This window comes from Zootoca vivipara, chromosome 14 (assembly GCF_963506605.1).
Source record: "Zootoca vivipara chromosome 14, rZooViv1.1, whole genome shotgun sequence".
Taxonomy (NCBI): domain Eukaryota; kingdom Metazoa; phylum Chordata; class Lepidosauria; order Squamata; family Lacertidae; genus Zootoca; species Zootoca vivipara.
In genome coordinates, this window is record NC_083289.1 from 28,066,487 (window position 1) to 28,079,010 (window position 12,524).

A 12,524-nucleotide genomic window follows, 5' to 3' on the forward strand; every position below is an offset into this window, starting at 1 on the left:
TCAGACATTCTCACTAAATTCTCAGTAATAGGAGTAGCAAATACTATTGCACACTAAAATAGTGTTTGCTGCTGCTATTAATGATAGCATTATAGTAGTAGTAAATGCCATCTCCAGCAATTTGCTCCTCAACTTCCTTCCTCAGCCTCCCACCCTGTTACTTTATATCAGGGCTTCTTACTCCTCATGGGAAAAATATGTAAAATGTATAAATCTAAATCAAATAAGTGTTTTTAAATGTAAAGAGAAAGAAGATTCTTTTTATAATATATGGTGGTCTGGTAGTAAGGTTAAAGCTTACTGGGAAATGATATATAATGAATCGAAAAGGATGTTTAAAATAATATTTGTCTTTTTAAAAAAAACCAGAAGCTTTTCTTTTGGGAATTATAGGGACAGAACTACCTAAACTGTATAGAAACTTATTCATGTATGCTACTACAGTGGCAAGAATGTTACTTGCCCCAAAATGGAACTAAGTAGAAGTCCCAGCAAAGGAAGTAAAAACTTATGGAATATGCAGAAATGGCGGGACATACTGGGAAAATAAGAAATCAAGATAACAAACTTTTTTATAAAAGAATAGAAATGGTTTATTGAATATTTACAGATAAATTGTAAACAGATAAGAATATTAAAGTAGATGAATAAATGAACAAATTAAGTTATTTTGGATATGCAGAAGATATTAAAATACATTTAATGAACCGCAGAAAGAGGGGGAAGGAAGTCAAGTTTTGAAATGTTAAAATGACTGTAAAATTATTGAAATGTATAAACCTAAAAATCATAATTTTTATTAAAAAAAATCATCCCCAAAATATAATTATGTACTAATTTATCTGATTGTGCTTGCATCTTCCTGCCACAACAATGTGGCACACCACACACTTTGAGAACCACGGGGGTGAACCGCTGGGGTAAAGGGTCTACTGGCCATGGCGCAGCTGAGACCATTTGGCTGACTTTGGATGGAAGGCTCGCTGGAGGGGGGCGGGCAAGGTGTTCATGGCCAGAAAGGGGTGTCAAGAGCAAAGGTTTTGCATGAAGGTTGCAGGCTCGGCAGGAAGTCAAGTAGGTACAGCCTTGGTGCAGGAGATGGTTGCCACCCCTTGCTGCTGCCCAGCGGGTTCTGGAGTTAGTACTTTCACCGCTGCTTCTTCAGAATGACAACCAGCTCTTGGTGGATGGTGCTGAAGCTCGGCCGGTTCTGTGGCTCATATTCCCAGCACTTCTCCATGAGCTGGTACACCACCTCAGGGCACAAGTCTGGGATGCTCAGGCGCATTCCTGGGATTGGAAAAGACACAGCCAGGTCACAGGAGGATGGAGCTGGCAGGTGAACTAATAATGTGTTTTGGTTGCAATTTCCTGGGACTCCCAATGTGTGGATTAAGTGCAGGCCAAAAGTTTTTCCATTAACATTTCTGTGCATCGGTACTTCCCCCCATTCTTGCTCACCTTCAAAGAGCAAACCTTTGAGAGGCAGGAGAGGCACAATGCACACCTCCTTCCATTTTATTAAAAAATACCACTCATCTTCCTTGGTGCCAGTCCATAGCATGTCTTTAGTGAGTGCCAAGAGAAGAAGGGTGCTGGTAGAAAACCAGACCCTCCAAGGAGACCAGAGACGCAGCTTCCCCCCACCTCTCACCTAGCCTACCCTGCTAGGCTCTCACCCTTTTCCACAAACTCGCGGGTCTGCTGGTTGGTCATGTTGGGGTACGGTGTGGCTCCCAGACTGAAGGCTTCCCAGAGCAAGATCCCAAAGCTCCAAACGTCACTCTCTGAGGAGTACCGGCCTGAGGAAGGAGGAAGAGAGAGCAGGCATGAGAGGTGGCTTCTCCTAGATCAGTGATGGTCAGACTTGGCCCTCCAGCTGTTTTGGGACTACAACGCCCATCATCCCTAGCTTACAGGACCAGTGGTCAGGGATGATGGAAATTGTAGTCCCAAAGCAGCTGGAGGGCCAAGTTTGCCCATCACTGTCCTAGATTCATGGTCCCAGGCTGGGTTCCCACAAACCCATAACTGCCTCTGGCAAGCTACATATCTGTAGCTAGGAGCTAATATGATCCAAAAGCTCATTAGGGCATCCCTATACCAGTTTGGATCCACAGCTGTGGGTACCGTGACTGAGTGCCTCTGGGGCTGTCCACTTCACAGGGATCTGTTTCATGCCACCAGTGGAGGCGTAAATGCCGTCCTCCTGCTCCCGCGACATCCCAAAGTCACTGATCTTCAGGGTGTTCTTCTCTGTCACGAGACAGTTCCGGGCTGCCAGGTCCCTGCAAGGGGTAGCAGATCCAAATGTCTGACTGGTGCTGAAGACTTCAGGGAGGGGGGCAGTTTTGCAGACACCAATGCCTGGAACTTAACTCCCAGCTCTTTCCTGCTACCTAGGCAAGAGACTCCCAGCTCCAGCCCCCAACATCACCTGATGGGCTTTGTACATGTAAACTAGCCTGTGCACACTGTCACAGATTTGCAGGCAGCTCATTCCCTCCTTGCTCAAAGATAGGAAAAGCCCACAGGTGGGAACTCTGCCTCCTTCCCCAGGGAAAAAGCCTCTCCACCTGCCTGCTCCAGCCTTCAGGTTTGGAAGTGCCACCAACCCCACAGCACAGTCTCTGCCAAGGCAGAGAAGGAAGGAAGGAAGGAAGGAAGGAAGGAAGGAAGGAAGGAAGGAAGGAAGGAAGGAAGGAAGGAAGGAAGGAAGGAAGGAAGGAAGGAAGGAAGGAAGGAAGGAAACCTTCACACAGACTGGGGTGGAGGTACCCACCGGTGGATGCAGTGCTTGCTGGCGAGGTACTCCATGCCTGCTGCCGCATTCTCCATCATCTTGAGCAGGTCCTTGACTCTGAGCTGAGCTCCCTCATTCCGCAGGAAAGACAAGAAGTCACCCCCTGTGAGATGAGAGAGGGAAGCTGGGCTGGGAGCCAGCTGGCCACTGTCACACTGGGAGCCATGGCAGGATAGGGAGGGAGCAGAGGCTCTGGAGCTCGGCCTAAGAGCTCCTGGTTGAGATTCCCTCCTGGACAAACCATCAGGGTCAGGAAATGTTTCTGAACACCAGTTGCCAGAAATTGCAGGGGGGGAGAGGGATGTGACCCTCAAGTCCTGCTTGCGGGCTTCCTATCAGCATCTGGGTGGCCATAGTGAGAACAGGATGCCAAATTAAATGGGCCCCTGGTCTTACCCAGCAGCCAAGCTCTCCTGAAATCAGCAGGGAGAGAAGTAGAACACCTGGAGCTTTGTGAATAAATACTTCTAGACTTCAAGGCAACACAGAGTGCCTGTTATCAAGAGGCCTCTGCCAAACCAGGAAGCTTGCATATATCTTGTAATGGCAAATGTAATGGGCAAATGTTTGTCCCTCCACCAGCTGCAGTGCAGACATCTTCCACCATGAAAACAGACACACCCTATATACCGCTGGGGGAGTTTAAAATGGAAAGCCTGAAGGCTATGGGAAGTCGTGAAATGCTGGACTTACCCTGAACTAGCTCCATGACAATGTAAATGGGGTGCTTCTGGGTGCAGACACCAATGAGCCGGACAATATTTTGGTGGTTGTATTGCTTGAGGATCCTGGAAGGGGAGTGAGAGGAGACCCAATAAAGGGAGGGCACGCCAAGTGCCGGCCAGGTAAGGGGTTCCAAGGGGCGTCCCCAGCACCTCACCTGTCCTTGCTATCCTACCCCCAGTACAAAGATGTTAACAGCAGGAGCAGGGTGGGCAATGCTGCTACTCTGTGGCAAGGCAGCAGCACTGGGAGGATGCAGTGGTCTTGAAGCTCCCCCAGCCAGGCAGGTCATGAGATTCAGCAGAGAAAGTGGGGTCAGGGCAAAACGATCAGTCCCCACCATCTCTGGAAGACTGAAATCTCTGCCACTTTTCTCAAGGAAGGTGGGATGTCTGCCTTAAAAAGGCTCCATTCAAAGAAACCATGGGAGTGAGGACCATGGAATCTCCCACCAGCACCACTCAGCATGGATTAGCACACCTGCCCTGCATGCAGATGGCCCCTGGTTCAATCCTCAGCACTTCCGGGCAGGGCCTTGGGGGGGGGGGGAGATCCTTACCTGAATCTCTGGAGAGCTGCTGCCAGTACTGAGCCAGGTGAACTCAGCTACAGGCAACTTCCTACATTTGTTCCAAAAAGTTGGGAGGGAAGATCCTGCCCCCACAACATGCCCCAGAGTGTCCAGCTCAGACTTGGGAGGAGCATAGCAGTGTAGTCCCAGTTGCCCAGGAGTTTGCTCCCTACACACCTGGCCTCTTGCAGGAATCGGGCCTTGAGCTCTGGCGGGAGAGTTTCACGGCAGGACTTCACAGCCACCGGGGTGTTGTCACAGCGGAGGCGCCCACTGAACACCTCTCCAAAGTTGCCCTGGAGAAAGAAGACAGATGGCACCACTTTCTCTCCCTGCCCTTTTGCCCATAGAAACAGATTGCAAAATCTAGTCCAGGGAAGAGATTCCATCCCCTGCTGCTTCCTGGGTGTGCAGCCAGCAGGGTCCAGTGCTTCTGAATCCAGTTTGCCCAGCAAACCCACGCAGCTAGGTGTCTCCAGGGACCACGGAAGAAAGTGTCGTGGTGGTGGTCGTGAGCCAGCCAAGGCATGGCTCTAAGGGTGAGTCGGTTTGGACTGCTTCTCTTCAGCAAACAGGGCAGCAGGGAGGCTAGCCAGGGCTCCAGAAGGCAGGGTGCAGGTCTGCCTCTCTTACCTGGATTATTCCCATTTAACAAAAGGAAGGCTGAGGGGGAGAGGCAGTCAGCTGCTCCACAGCGCACAGCTTTTGCCAAGAGTCCAACAGTGGGACTCCTGAACCAGAGCATGCCTTCCACCACCGCCACCATTGCCAGGGAGTCACTCACCTGCCCGATGCGCTCCCCAAGCAGCACGTCCTCATGGTCTAACACCCACTTGTCCTGCAGCAAGAGCAGCCACTCAGTCACAGGTCAGGGAACTCTGCAACCCCAACCCTCCCTCCCTTAGCCTGGCCCAATCTAGTGGCAACAGAGGGTGAGGCAGAGAGCAGTACCTTGATGATGGGTTTTCCCAAGACAACACCACTCTTTTTGGTGATGGGCTGTTTGGTCTTCAGGAAATGGTCAATCAGCAGCGGAATGGTGGGAAATGCTTCGCCCTCCAAGCGATACATGTTCTAAAGGGGAAATCCCACAAAGAGCAATCTTTTAATATGGCAGCACCTAAACTCTGGAAATCTCTGCCTATTCACATCAGATAGAACCCTTCACGATACTCTCTTTAGCACCCACTAAAAGCATTTTTGTTTAGACAAGCCTATACAGATATGTAGAATGCTAAATGCTGATGTATGTTTTAATCAGTTTTTAGTTTATGGCTAATTTTATCTTTTTAATATTACAGTAATTGTAACTTTGTTTTATTGTGCTTGTAAACCACTTTGAGGGGTGTATACAATCAAGCGGTGTATACATTTTATGAAATAAAAATAAATTGATAAATCTCCACCGTGCTAAAAGCTACCACAGGCAAGAGACGACTTAATTTCTTCATGTTCATTCACGTTCATTGTTCAGTTGCAATGTTTTTTCAAAGTGAAAAGTTCATAAGCAATTGCTCTAGCGGCAGAGAGGAAACCAGCAGTTCCGTTCTACAGGAAACAGCTGGCAGAAAGTAATTATAGGAATGTCTTGGTTGGGCAAGTGAACAAGAAGGGATTAATTAAAGGGGCACAAGATGAGAAGTAGAAACCACTGAAAATGAAAAGGCCAGGGAGGAAGCTATTAATTAAAAGGCCAGTGGCCTGGAGAAAGCCCAGGGTTTTGTTTTTAGTTTTTATTTGAAATCCCACAAATTGAGTGTAAAAGAAGACTAGAGTACAAGCCCAAAAACATAGGAATGTTTTGGGATGGTCACAGTGTCATCTGGGTTCTCTACAAAAATTGACTGGAGAAAGGATTGCGATTCCAGGCAGAAGTATTAGCAAGGGCGCCACGTAACCAGAGCCACAACTGTAGTGGCTGCATTTGGGCTAGAATGGCTGCCTGCCTGCTTATTTCTTTTCTCTGCCCACTTCACCCAGCACCACCATCCCATTTACAACACTCACATCAGCAGATTGGAGGATGAAATGCCGAGGCTGAGCATCCCACAAGACTGAGAGGACATACTCCTGCTTGCCTTGGCTCTCGCGCACCAGGAAGTCTCCGCTGGCCTGCAGCAGCCTCTGCACCTCCATGCGGGGGATGGCGCCATGGTACCAGGCTTGCTGGCCCAAGGGCTTCTGCACCTCAGGCAGGAGGGGCACTGGGGGTGGCAGCTGCGGATGGAGAGAGGGGGAATGGGCACAGCCAGCCACAGTGGCAGCTCGCTTTCTAGCAGAGAAGGCCAGGAAGGAAGAGCGTGTGGAGGAACATCTCTGCACGCGTTCCTTGCACCCACCCCACTCCACCCAGTTGCTCCCAGCACATCCTTGGCACTGCCAATTCAGAAAGCAGGGCAGAGCAGGGACACAAGGGGGTGGGTGGGAGGCACTCACTGTGAGACGTGGTCGGAAGATGCCCGAGATGTGCTGTTTCAGGACCTCCAAGGCCGGGATCCAACCCCCATCACGCTCTGCCTCCTGTCCAAGAAAGAGGGCACAGAGTGAGTGTCAAGGTCAGGGTGGACTGCTGAGCACTGGCTCAACCAAGCTATGGTAGTGTGGCATGGTGGTTAGAGCGTCAGGCTAGGACCTGGGGGGCCAGAGTTCAGACCCCCTCTCTCTTTGGGTGGGTGGCCAGTCACCGCATCTTAGCCTAACCTACTTCACAGGGTACTTTTGAAGATAAAATGGGAACGGGGGGGGGGACACATGCCACCTTTAGCTCCTTGGAGGAAAGGTGGGGTAGAAGTCAAACATTTGCCAGGTTTTCCCACCCCAAGGGCCAAGGAGCTTGCCCCATGGGCTTGCAGTGATCGCGCCCGCAGTGGCTCCACGCACCCCAGACGACACCGATTGATTGTCCTCCTGCAGGGCTGGAGCAGGGGGAGGGTCACAGGTTCCCAGCTTGTCCAGCTTGTGCCACAGCAAATCCCGCTGTGCCTGAAGCTTGTCTTGTGTGCCCTGGGCCAGGTGGCTTTGGTGCTGGGCTTCATGCAAGGCCTGGCGCTTTCCCAGGAGCAGGATCCTGCAGGAGAAAAAAGTGGGGAGGGGAAAACGCCCATGCCCGGTGGAGCAGTTGAAGCTGGGAGGGCACCACAGAGCTCCTGCCAGCTCCTTCCCTCGGTGCCCAAGGCCTTGGCCTCACACCCAGCCTCACCGTTCTCCAGGGCTCACAGCTGCCTCTTCCTTCTGCATTTCAGCCTTCAGAATCTGGGCACGCTGCTGGTGACTTCGGGTGCTCTCTGTGGCGTTGGCCAGCTCCTCCTCCAGAGAGGTGAGTCTGCAGTGAGAGAGAGGCATGGAGTCTTCAGGTAGCCCAGGGACCAATGGTTCTGCCTGGCTGCAACTCACCTCCAGGTCATAGAACCATAGAATGGTAGGTGGGAAGGGACCACGAGGGTCATCCGGTCCAACCGCCTGAAATGCATGAATCTTTTGCCCAATGCGGGGCTTGAACTCGCAACCCTGAGATTAAAAGTCTTACGCTCTGCCGACTGAGCTATCCCAGCTGCTTCTTAGCAGAACATCTCTGTCTTCTGGGCTCTCAGCAAGGCAAGAGAAACACCCAGGTCACAGAAAAGAAGGAGGCTGGCTGAGCCAGAGCTCCATCTGTGCCCTCCCCCACCTGCCCAAATCATTAGCCTCTGCTCTCCCACCCAAAGTGCCGAGCGCTGATCTGTGCTCCATGAGGCTGGAGTGGATCTCCCCAGGGATGGACCTCCTGCACCCCTTTTGACAGGAGAAAGGGAAGGGAAATTTCCACAGGCACAGCTTCTCCCCCCTGGGGACTGCAGCGGTGGGGGATGCTGCCCTTGTTCTCAGTGGTTAGGACTGAGGCTGCAAAAACCCATTCTTACTCCCCCAACCAGTATTGGGGAAACAGATATGTAAGTTATTCACCAAGTGGCACCTTAAAACTAGGTTGTGGTCACCACAATGGAACATCTATTTGAACTAGATGACCCTTGGGTTCCCTTCCAACACAACGATTCTATGATTCTATGACCTCAACTCCATCACTTGACTACAGCTTGCTCTTACAGCAATTCACTTGTCCCAGTATGCAAGAAGGAAAAACACACACAGTGGAAATGGAATTAACTATGGACTAAGGCAAAGGTTTTTAAATTGTGGTTGCCAACGTGGCGCCCAGAAATTTCCACATAGTCACAATTGGAACCTGTGCTAGTAGCAAAATGTGCCTGGCACCTGGCTAATTTCTAACACTGCCCCCAACGCACGTATGCTGTATGCTTTCCAGCGTCAGCTCATTCAGCTGGAGCTCCCCGGCTTTCAGGCCCTCTGTCTCCATCTCCTCCAGCAGGCTCATGTCAAAGGTCACCACAGCAGGGGACTCGTTCCCACACCTGGAGAGAGATGGACCAGAGGAAGGTGGCAGAGGCTGCTGGCTGGGAAATCCAGCCCCCAGAATCTCAGAGGAAGCACAGCAGGCACTACCTGCACTGGGGATGAAAGCCTTCGTATTCCACGTCTGGGCGGAGGCGCTCAATGGCTCTGCCCATGGCTTGGTGTACCGCGACCATCTCCTCCTGCACCAGGCTGGTGATGCTTGCATACTCCTGGAGGGTCCCCTTCCTGTCATCACAGAAACAGGAAACTGCTGGTGGAGAAATTGAGCTGCTGGGCCTAATTCAAGATGCTAGTTCTAGTACACAAAGCCTGAAATTACTTGGGACCCGAGTACCCAAAGGCACAGTTCCCCCGATAACAACCATCTCAGGCTCTGTTAGTAATGCCACTCAGGGGTGTAGGAAGATAGGGGTGGTGGGGGCGGTGCGCCCTGAGTGATGCAATCCCAGGGGCGCCAGTGCCGCTGCCTGCCCCGCCCCGAAAACGCGCGACACGCCCCGTCCCCAATGCACGCCACGGCGCGCCATGCCCCCAAACGCGCGCCACATCATTGTGCACGGCGCACCCCGCCCCGAAAATGTGCCCTGCGCCCTGCCCCCAGAACACGCGCCACATCACTGGGGGCAGCGCGCCTGCTCTCCGCCCCCGGTGGCGGAGCATGAAGCTCCGCCGCTGATGCCACTGGGGCCTTTTCACTGCCATTGAGCCATGGCAGGGCCTTCTTGGTGGCAGGTCCTCATTTGTGGGATGCCCTCCCTGGTGGGGTGTTTCTCCTTCTCTCCTGATTGTTTTAAACTGTTTTTAATATTGTTTAATTAAAAACAACAACGGTGGGAACATGCAGTGAAGGGTTGATGAGAAATCAAATCATCATCATCATCATCATCATCATCCAGGGGTTGGACTTGATGACCCTCGGGGACCCCTTCCAACTCTACAATTCTATGAGTCTAAAAGCAGTCCTTTGATGGCTGAAATGTAGCCTACTGTTCTTGGCAATCTTGAGGGCATCAGCTGTGATGGCACGTTTTACATGGAGTCAAATGTACTACTAGGGTTGGCGCTTGGTGCCGCTGGGCTCCTTTTCTCAAGGTCCCTGGCCTTCTCCATCTCACCCCCCAGCCCTTCTGCAGCCCCTCTTACGTGATGTCGGCCATTTCCTGGTGCAGGTTGTGCAAGGACTGGAGCATCCCAGGCAGAGTGTGCTGGTAGTGGTGGCTGTGCTGCACCTCAGCCGCCTTCAGGGCCAGCACATACTGGTTGTGCAGGGAGTAGAGCTTCCACAGGCTCCGGACATATCTGTCCTTGGCCTTCTCTCGGTCCTTCTCTGCAGGGAGAGCACACAAGCGTAGGAGGGTCAGGAGCACCAATGCAGTCATGCACATGGCTAAGATGCCTGGGGCTGGCAACTAGGTGTCATGGCACAGGCTATAGCCTGCCCCAAGAGACAGAAGGGAGGGAGGGAGACAACCCCGCCACTCAAACCACCCTCTCCTTATGATTAACTTCACCACTGCCACCATGTAGATCTCTCCATTTTTATCACGCTGTTTCCACTAGGCAGTTTCCTTTAGCCTTCCAGACTCTAACTGGCCTACCCTACTCCCAGTAATGGGTAGAGTAGTACAACACTTAGATGAATGGGATGAATGACAAGACAAGATTTTTCAAAACAACAACAACACTTAAGCAAGGCAACAAGTTTAGCTAAACTTAGATTAGCTTGTTACTTTACTAAAAACTTTACAGTTTGGGTGGTTACACAAATACAAATGAACAGATACAAATGCATCCAGCTATGCCTATTCTAGACAGTTTCCCTAACCATGTCAGTATTTTATCAACTCTCATCCCTCCGTTAATATTCTGGATCCTTTAATGGTCCACTCCCGGCTCCTGCCTCCTGAAGCTCTTGAAGGTTCAGACTCCACTGCTCTTTCCTTCTTTAGTTCTGCAACTTATTTTCCCGCTCAACTTACATACAATATTTTCACTCCCCATCCCAACCTTTTAGCCAATCAGGTAGAGAGCGGGCTCCTGGTTACATTTCTGTTTCCCCTTAATTGCCAGGCTCCTAGAATTTCACACACAAGCACACATGGAGAAGCAGGACATTCTGAGCAAAATTCCCGTCCAGACTTTTGAACGTACCATCTATTTCATAACTATTTAGAGTTCTTTCAGGCTAGGTGAATGGGCAAGTATTTGGAAGCTGCCTTTTAGGCCAAAAAGGGACCCAGGTGGTGCTGTGGTTAAACCACTGAGCTTGGGCTTGCTGATCAGAAGGTTGGCGGTTTGAATCCCTGTGACGGGGTGAGCTCCCGTTGCTTGGTCCCAGCTCCTGCCAACCTAGCAGTTCGAAAGCACGTCAAAATGCAAGTAGATAAATAGGAACCGCTACAGCGGGAAGGTAAATGGCGTTTCCATGTGCTGCTCTGGTTTGCCAGAAGCGGCTTTGTCATGCTGGCCACATGACATGGAAGCTATACGGCCAATAATGCGAGATGAGCGCGCAACCCCAGAGTCGGTCATGACTGGACCTAATGCTCAGGGGTCCCTTTACCTTTACCTTTTAGGCCAAAAGCTGGGTTCAGAGAATGCTGCATGTATTCCTCTGAATACCCTTGGCTGGAGGGAGGATGGGAGGAAGATGTTCATGGGGATTTTCCAGAACAGGGCACTGTCCAAGGCAGGTCTTTGGGTTGACCCAGTTGGGCTCTGTGGGGTCTCCAGCCACACCCACCTTTGCTGGCCTCCTGGTATTTGCGCTTGGCCTGAGTACTCTCCCGAACATGGCTGCGGTACTGTGCCTTCAGGCGCTCAGGCTCCTGCTGGGTGGTCTGGAAGAGCCAAGGAAGAAAGGGGGCTTAGACTGAGGTCTCCATACAGAGGGGGTTTGCAGCTGCGGGCTTCCTGCGGAGGGATGGACAGGACTAGACGTCCTTTGGGGTCTGTCTGAGTCAGATTCCAGCCACATGCAGCCTTGGCACCAAAGCCCCGATAGAGCGCCACCGCAAGTGTCCACCAGGGGCCGCTGCTGCGCAGCCCGGACGGGGCGAACGCGCGGGCCGGCGAGCGCGAGGGTTGGTGGGCTGCCGTACCCGGAGGAAGTCCTGGTTCATGTGCTGCCACTGCTCGCTGTAGCTCCGTCGTAGCTGCTGCTTGTCCCGGATGAGCTGGCCCAGCTTGTGCAGGGGGCCCGAGACCAGCGCCTCGGCGTGTCGTTGCAGGAGCTGGCTCAGTGCCTCCGTCTGTGTTACCAGCGACCACCAGCACTGCGGGCAGAAAAGGACCAGGAGGGCAGACGGAGAGAGAGAGAGACGCAGAGAGGGAGAAGCTGCCAGGTCAGCCGGGAGGCAGCTGCGGTTGCTCAGGCTCCGAGCTCCCCGCCTGGAGCTGGGGGGGCACAGCCACCCCCTCCTAATGGAAAGGGGATGGGGAGCCTCCCCAAGTGAGGATGGAGGGAAGGGGCAAGGGGGCTCCGATGGAGGGGGGGTCCTGAGAGCCTACCTGGGCGACCTGGCTGTTGTTGGGCTGGCCGCCGCTCTCCTGCTTGCCGGCCTGGCTGTGCATCTGGTGTAAGAGGGCAGCGTACTCTCGGTCGCTCTTGGCGCGCTGGCCCATCCACTTGCGGAGCCCCTCCAGCAGGCGCAGCTCAGCCTCCTGCAGCTGGAGTAGGGCGCTGTGGCCCTCGGGGCAACCCAGCGCGAGCTCGAAACCCATGGCTGGCGGCAGGCAGGCAGACCCGCAGCCTTCGCCCTGCAAGGGAGAGCTAGCGCCGTCAGCGTGCCCCGACGGAGCGGACGCCCCGGCATGGTTTTCCTGAGAAGCGGCCGGGCCGCTGCAAGTTCCCTTTTGCGGCCGCAGCCTCGCGGCGCTCCCTAACTTAACACCCCTGCAGTTCCGGAAAGTGTCGGCGAAGAACCCAAGTCCCTACCCTGAGAAACTGGACTCAAGGCAGGCGCCGGTCCGGCTCGGGGGAGACCCCCGCCCACTCACCGCCGTCAGATTTGG

The 12,524-nt window shown here is 52.7% G+C and overlaps 1 protein-coding gene across 1 annotated transcript; it reads right to left on the bottom strand.

The window, feature by feature from the left end:
• Nucleotides 1–681: 681 nt before the first annotated feature.
• FES (FES proto-oncogene, tyrosine kinase) lies at nucleotides 682–12,322 on the bottom strand. The gene is made up of 18 exons (XM_035132177.2): nucleotides 12,021–12,322; nucleotides 11,612–11,785; nucleotides 11,254–11,350; nucleotides 9,654–9,837; nucleotides 8,598–8,735; nucleotides 8,381–8,506; nucleotides 7,297–7,419; nucleotides 6,978–7,164; nucleotides 6,534–6,617; nucleotides 6,105–6,314; nucleotides 5,049–5,171; nucleotides 4,882–4,935; nucleotides 4,275–4,393; nucleotides 3,497–3,591; nucleotides 2,783–2,906; nucleotides 2,131–2,288; nucleotides 1,680–1,802; nucleotides 682–1,290 (listed from the first exon to the last, which is right to left on the bottom strand). Exons 1-18 carry the CDS (start codon nucleotides 12,231–12,233, stop codon nucleotides 1,148–1,150), a joined length of 2,475 nt encoding a protein of 824 aa, XP_034988068.1. The 5' UTR covers nucleotides 12,234–12,322; the 3' UTR covers nucleotides 682–1,147.
• Between the last annotated feature and the right edge of the window lie 202 nt (nucleotides 12,323–12,524).

Excerpts from the sequence above, each read along its gene's own strand:
- FES (XM_035132177.2), bottom strand. The coding sequence starts at position 12,233 with ATGGGTTTCGAGCTCGCGCTGGGTTGCCCCGAGGGCCACAGCGCCCTA. Across the intron at positions 8,507-8,597 it reads GGCTTTCATCCCCAGTGCAG|GTGTGGGAACGAGTCCCCTG; the intron begins GTAGTGCCTGCT and ends ATCTCTCTCCAG. Across the intron at positions 4,394-4,881 it reads TTGGGGAGCGCATCGGGCAG|GGCAACTTTGGAGAGGTGTT; the intron begins GTGAGTGACTCC and ends TTCTTTCTCCAG.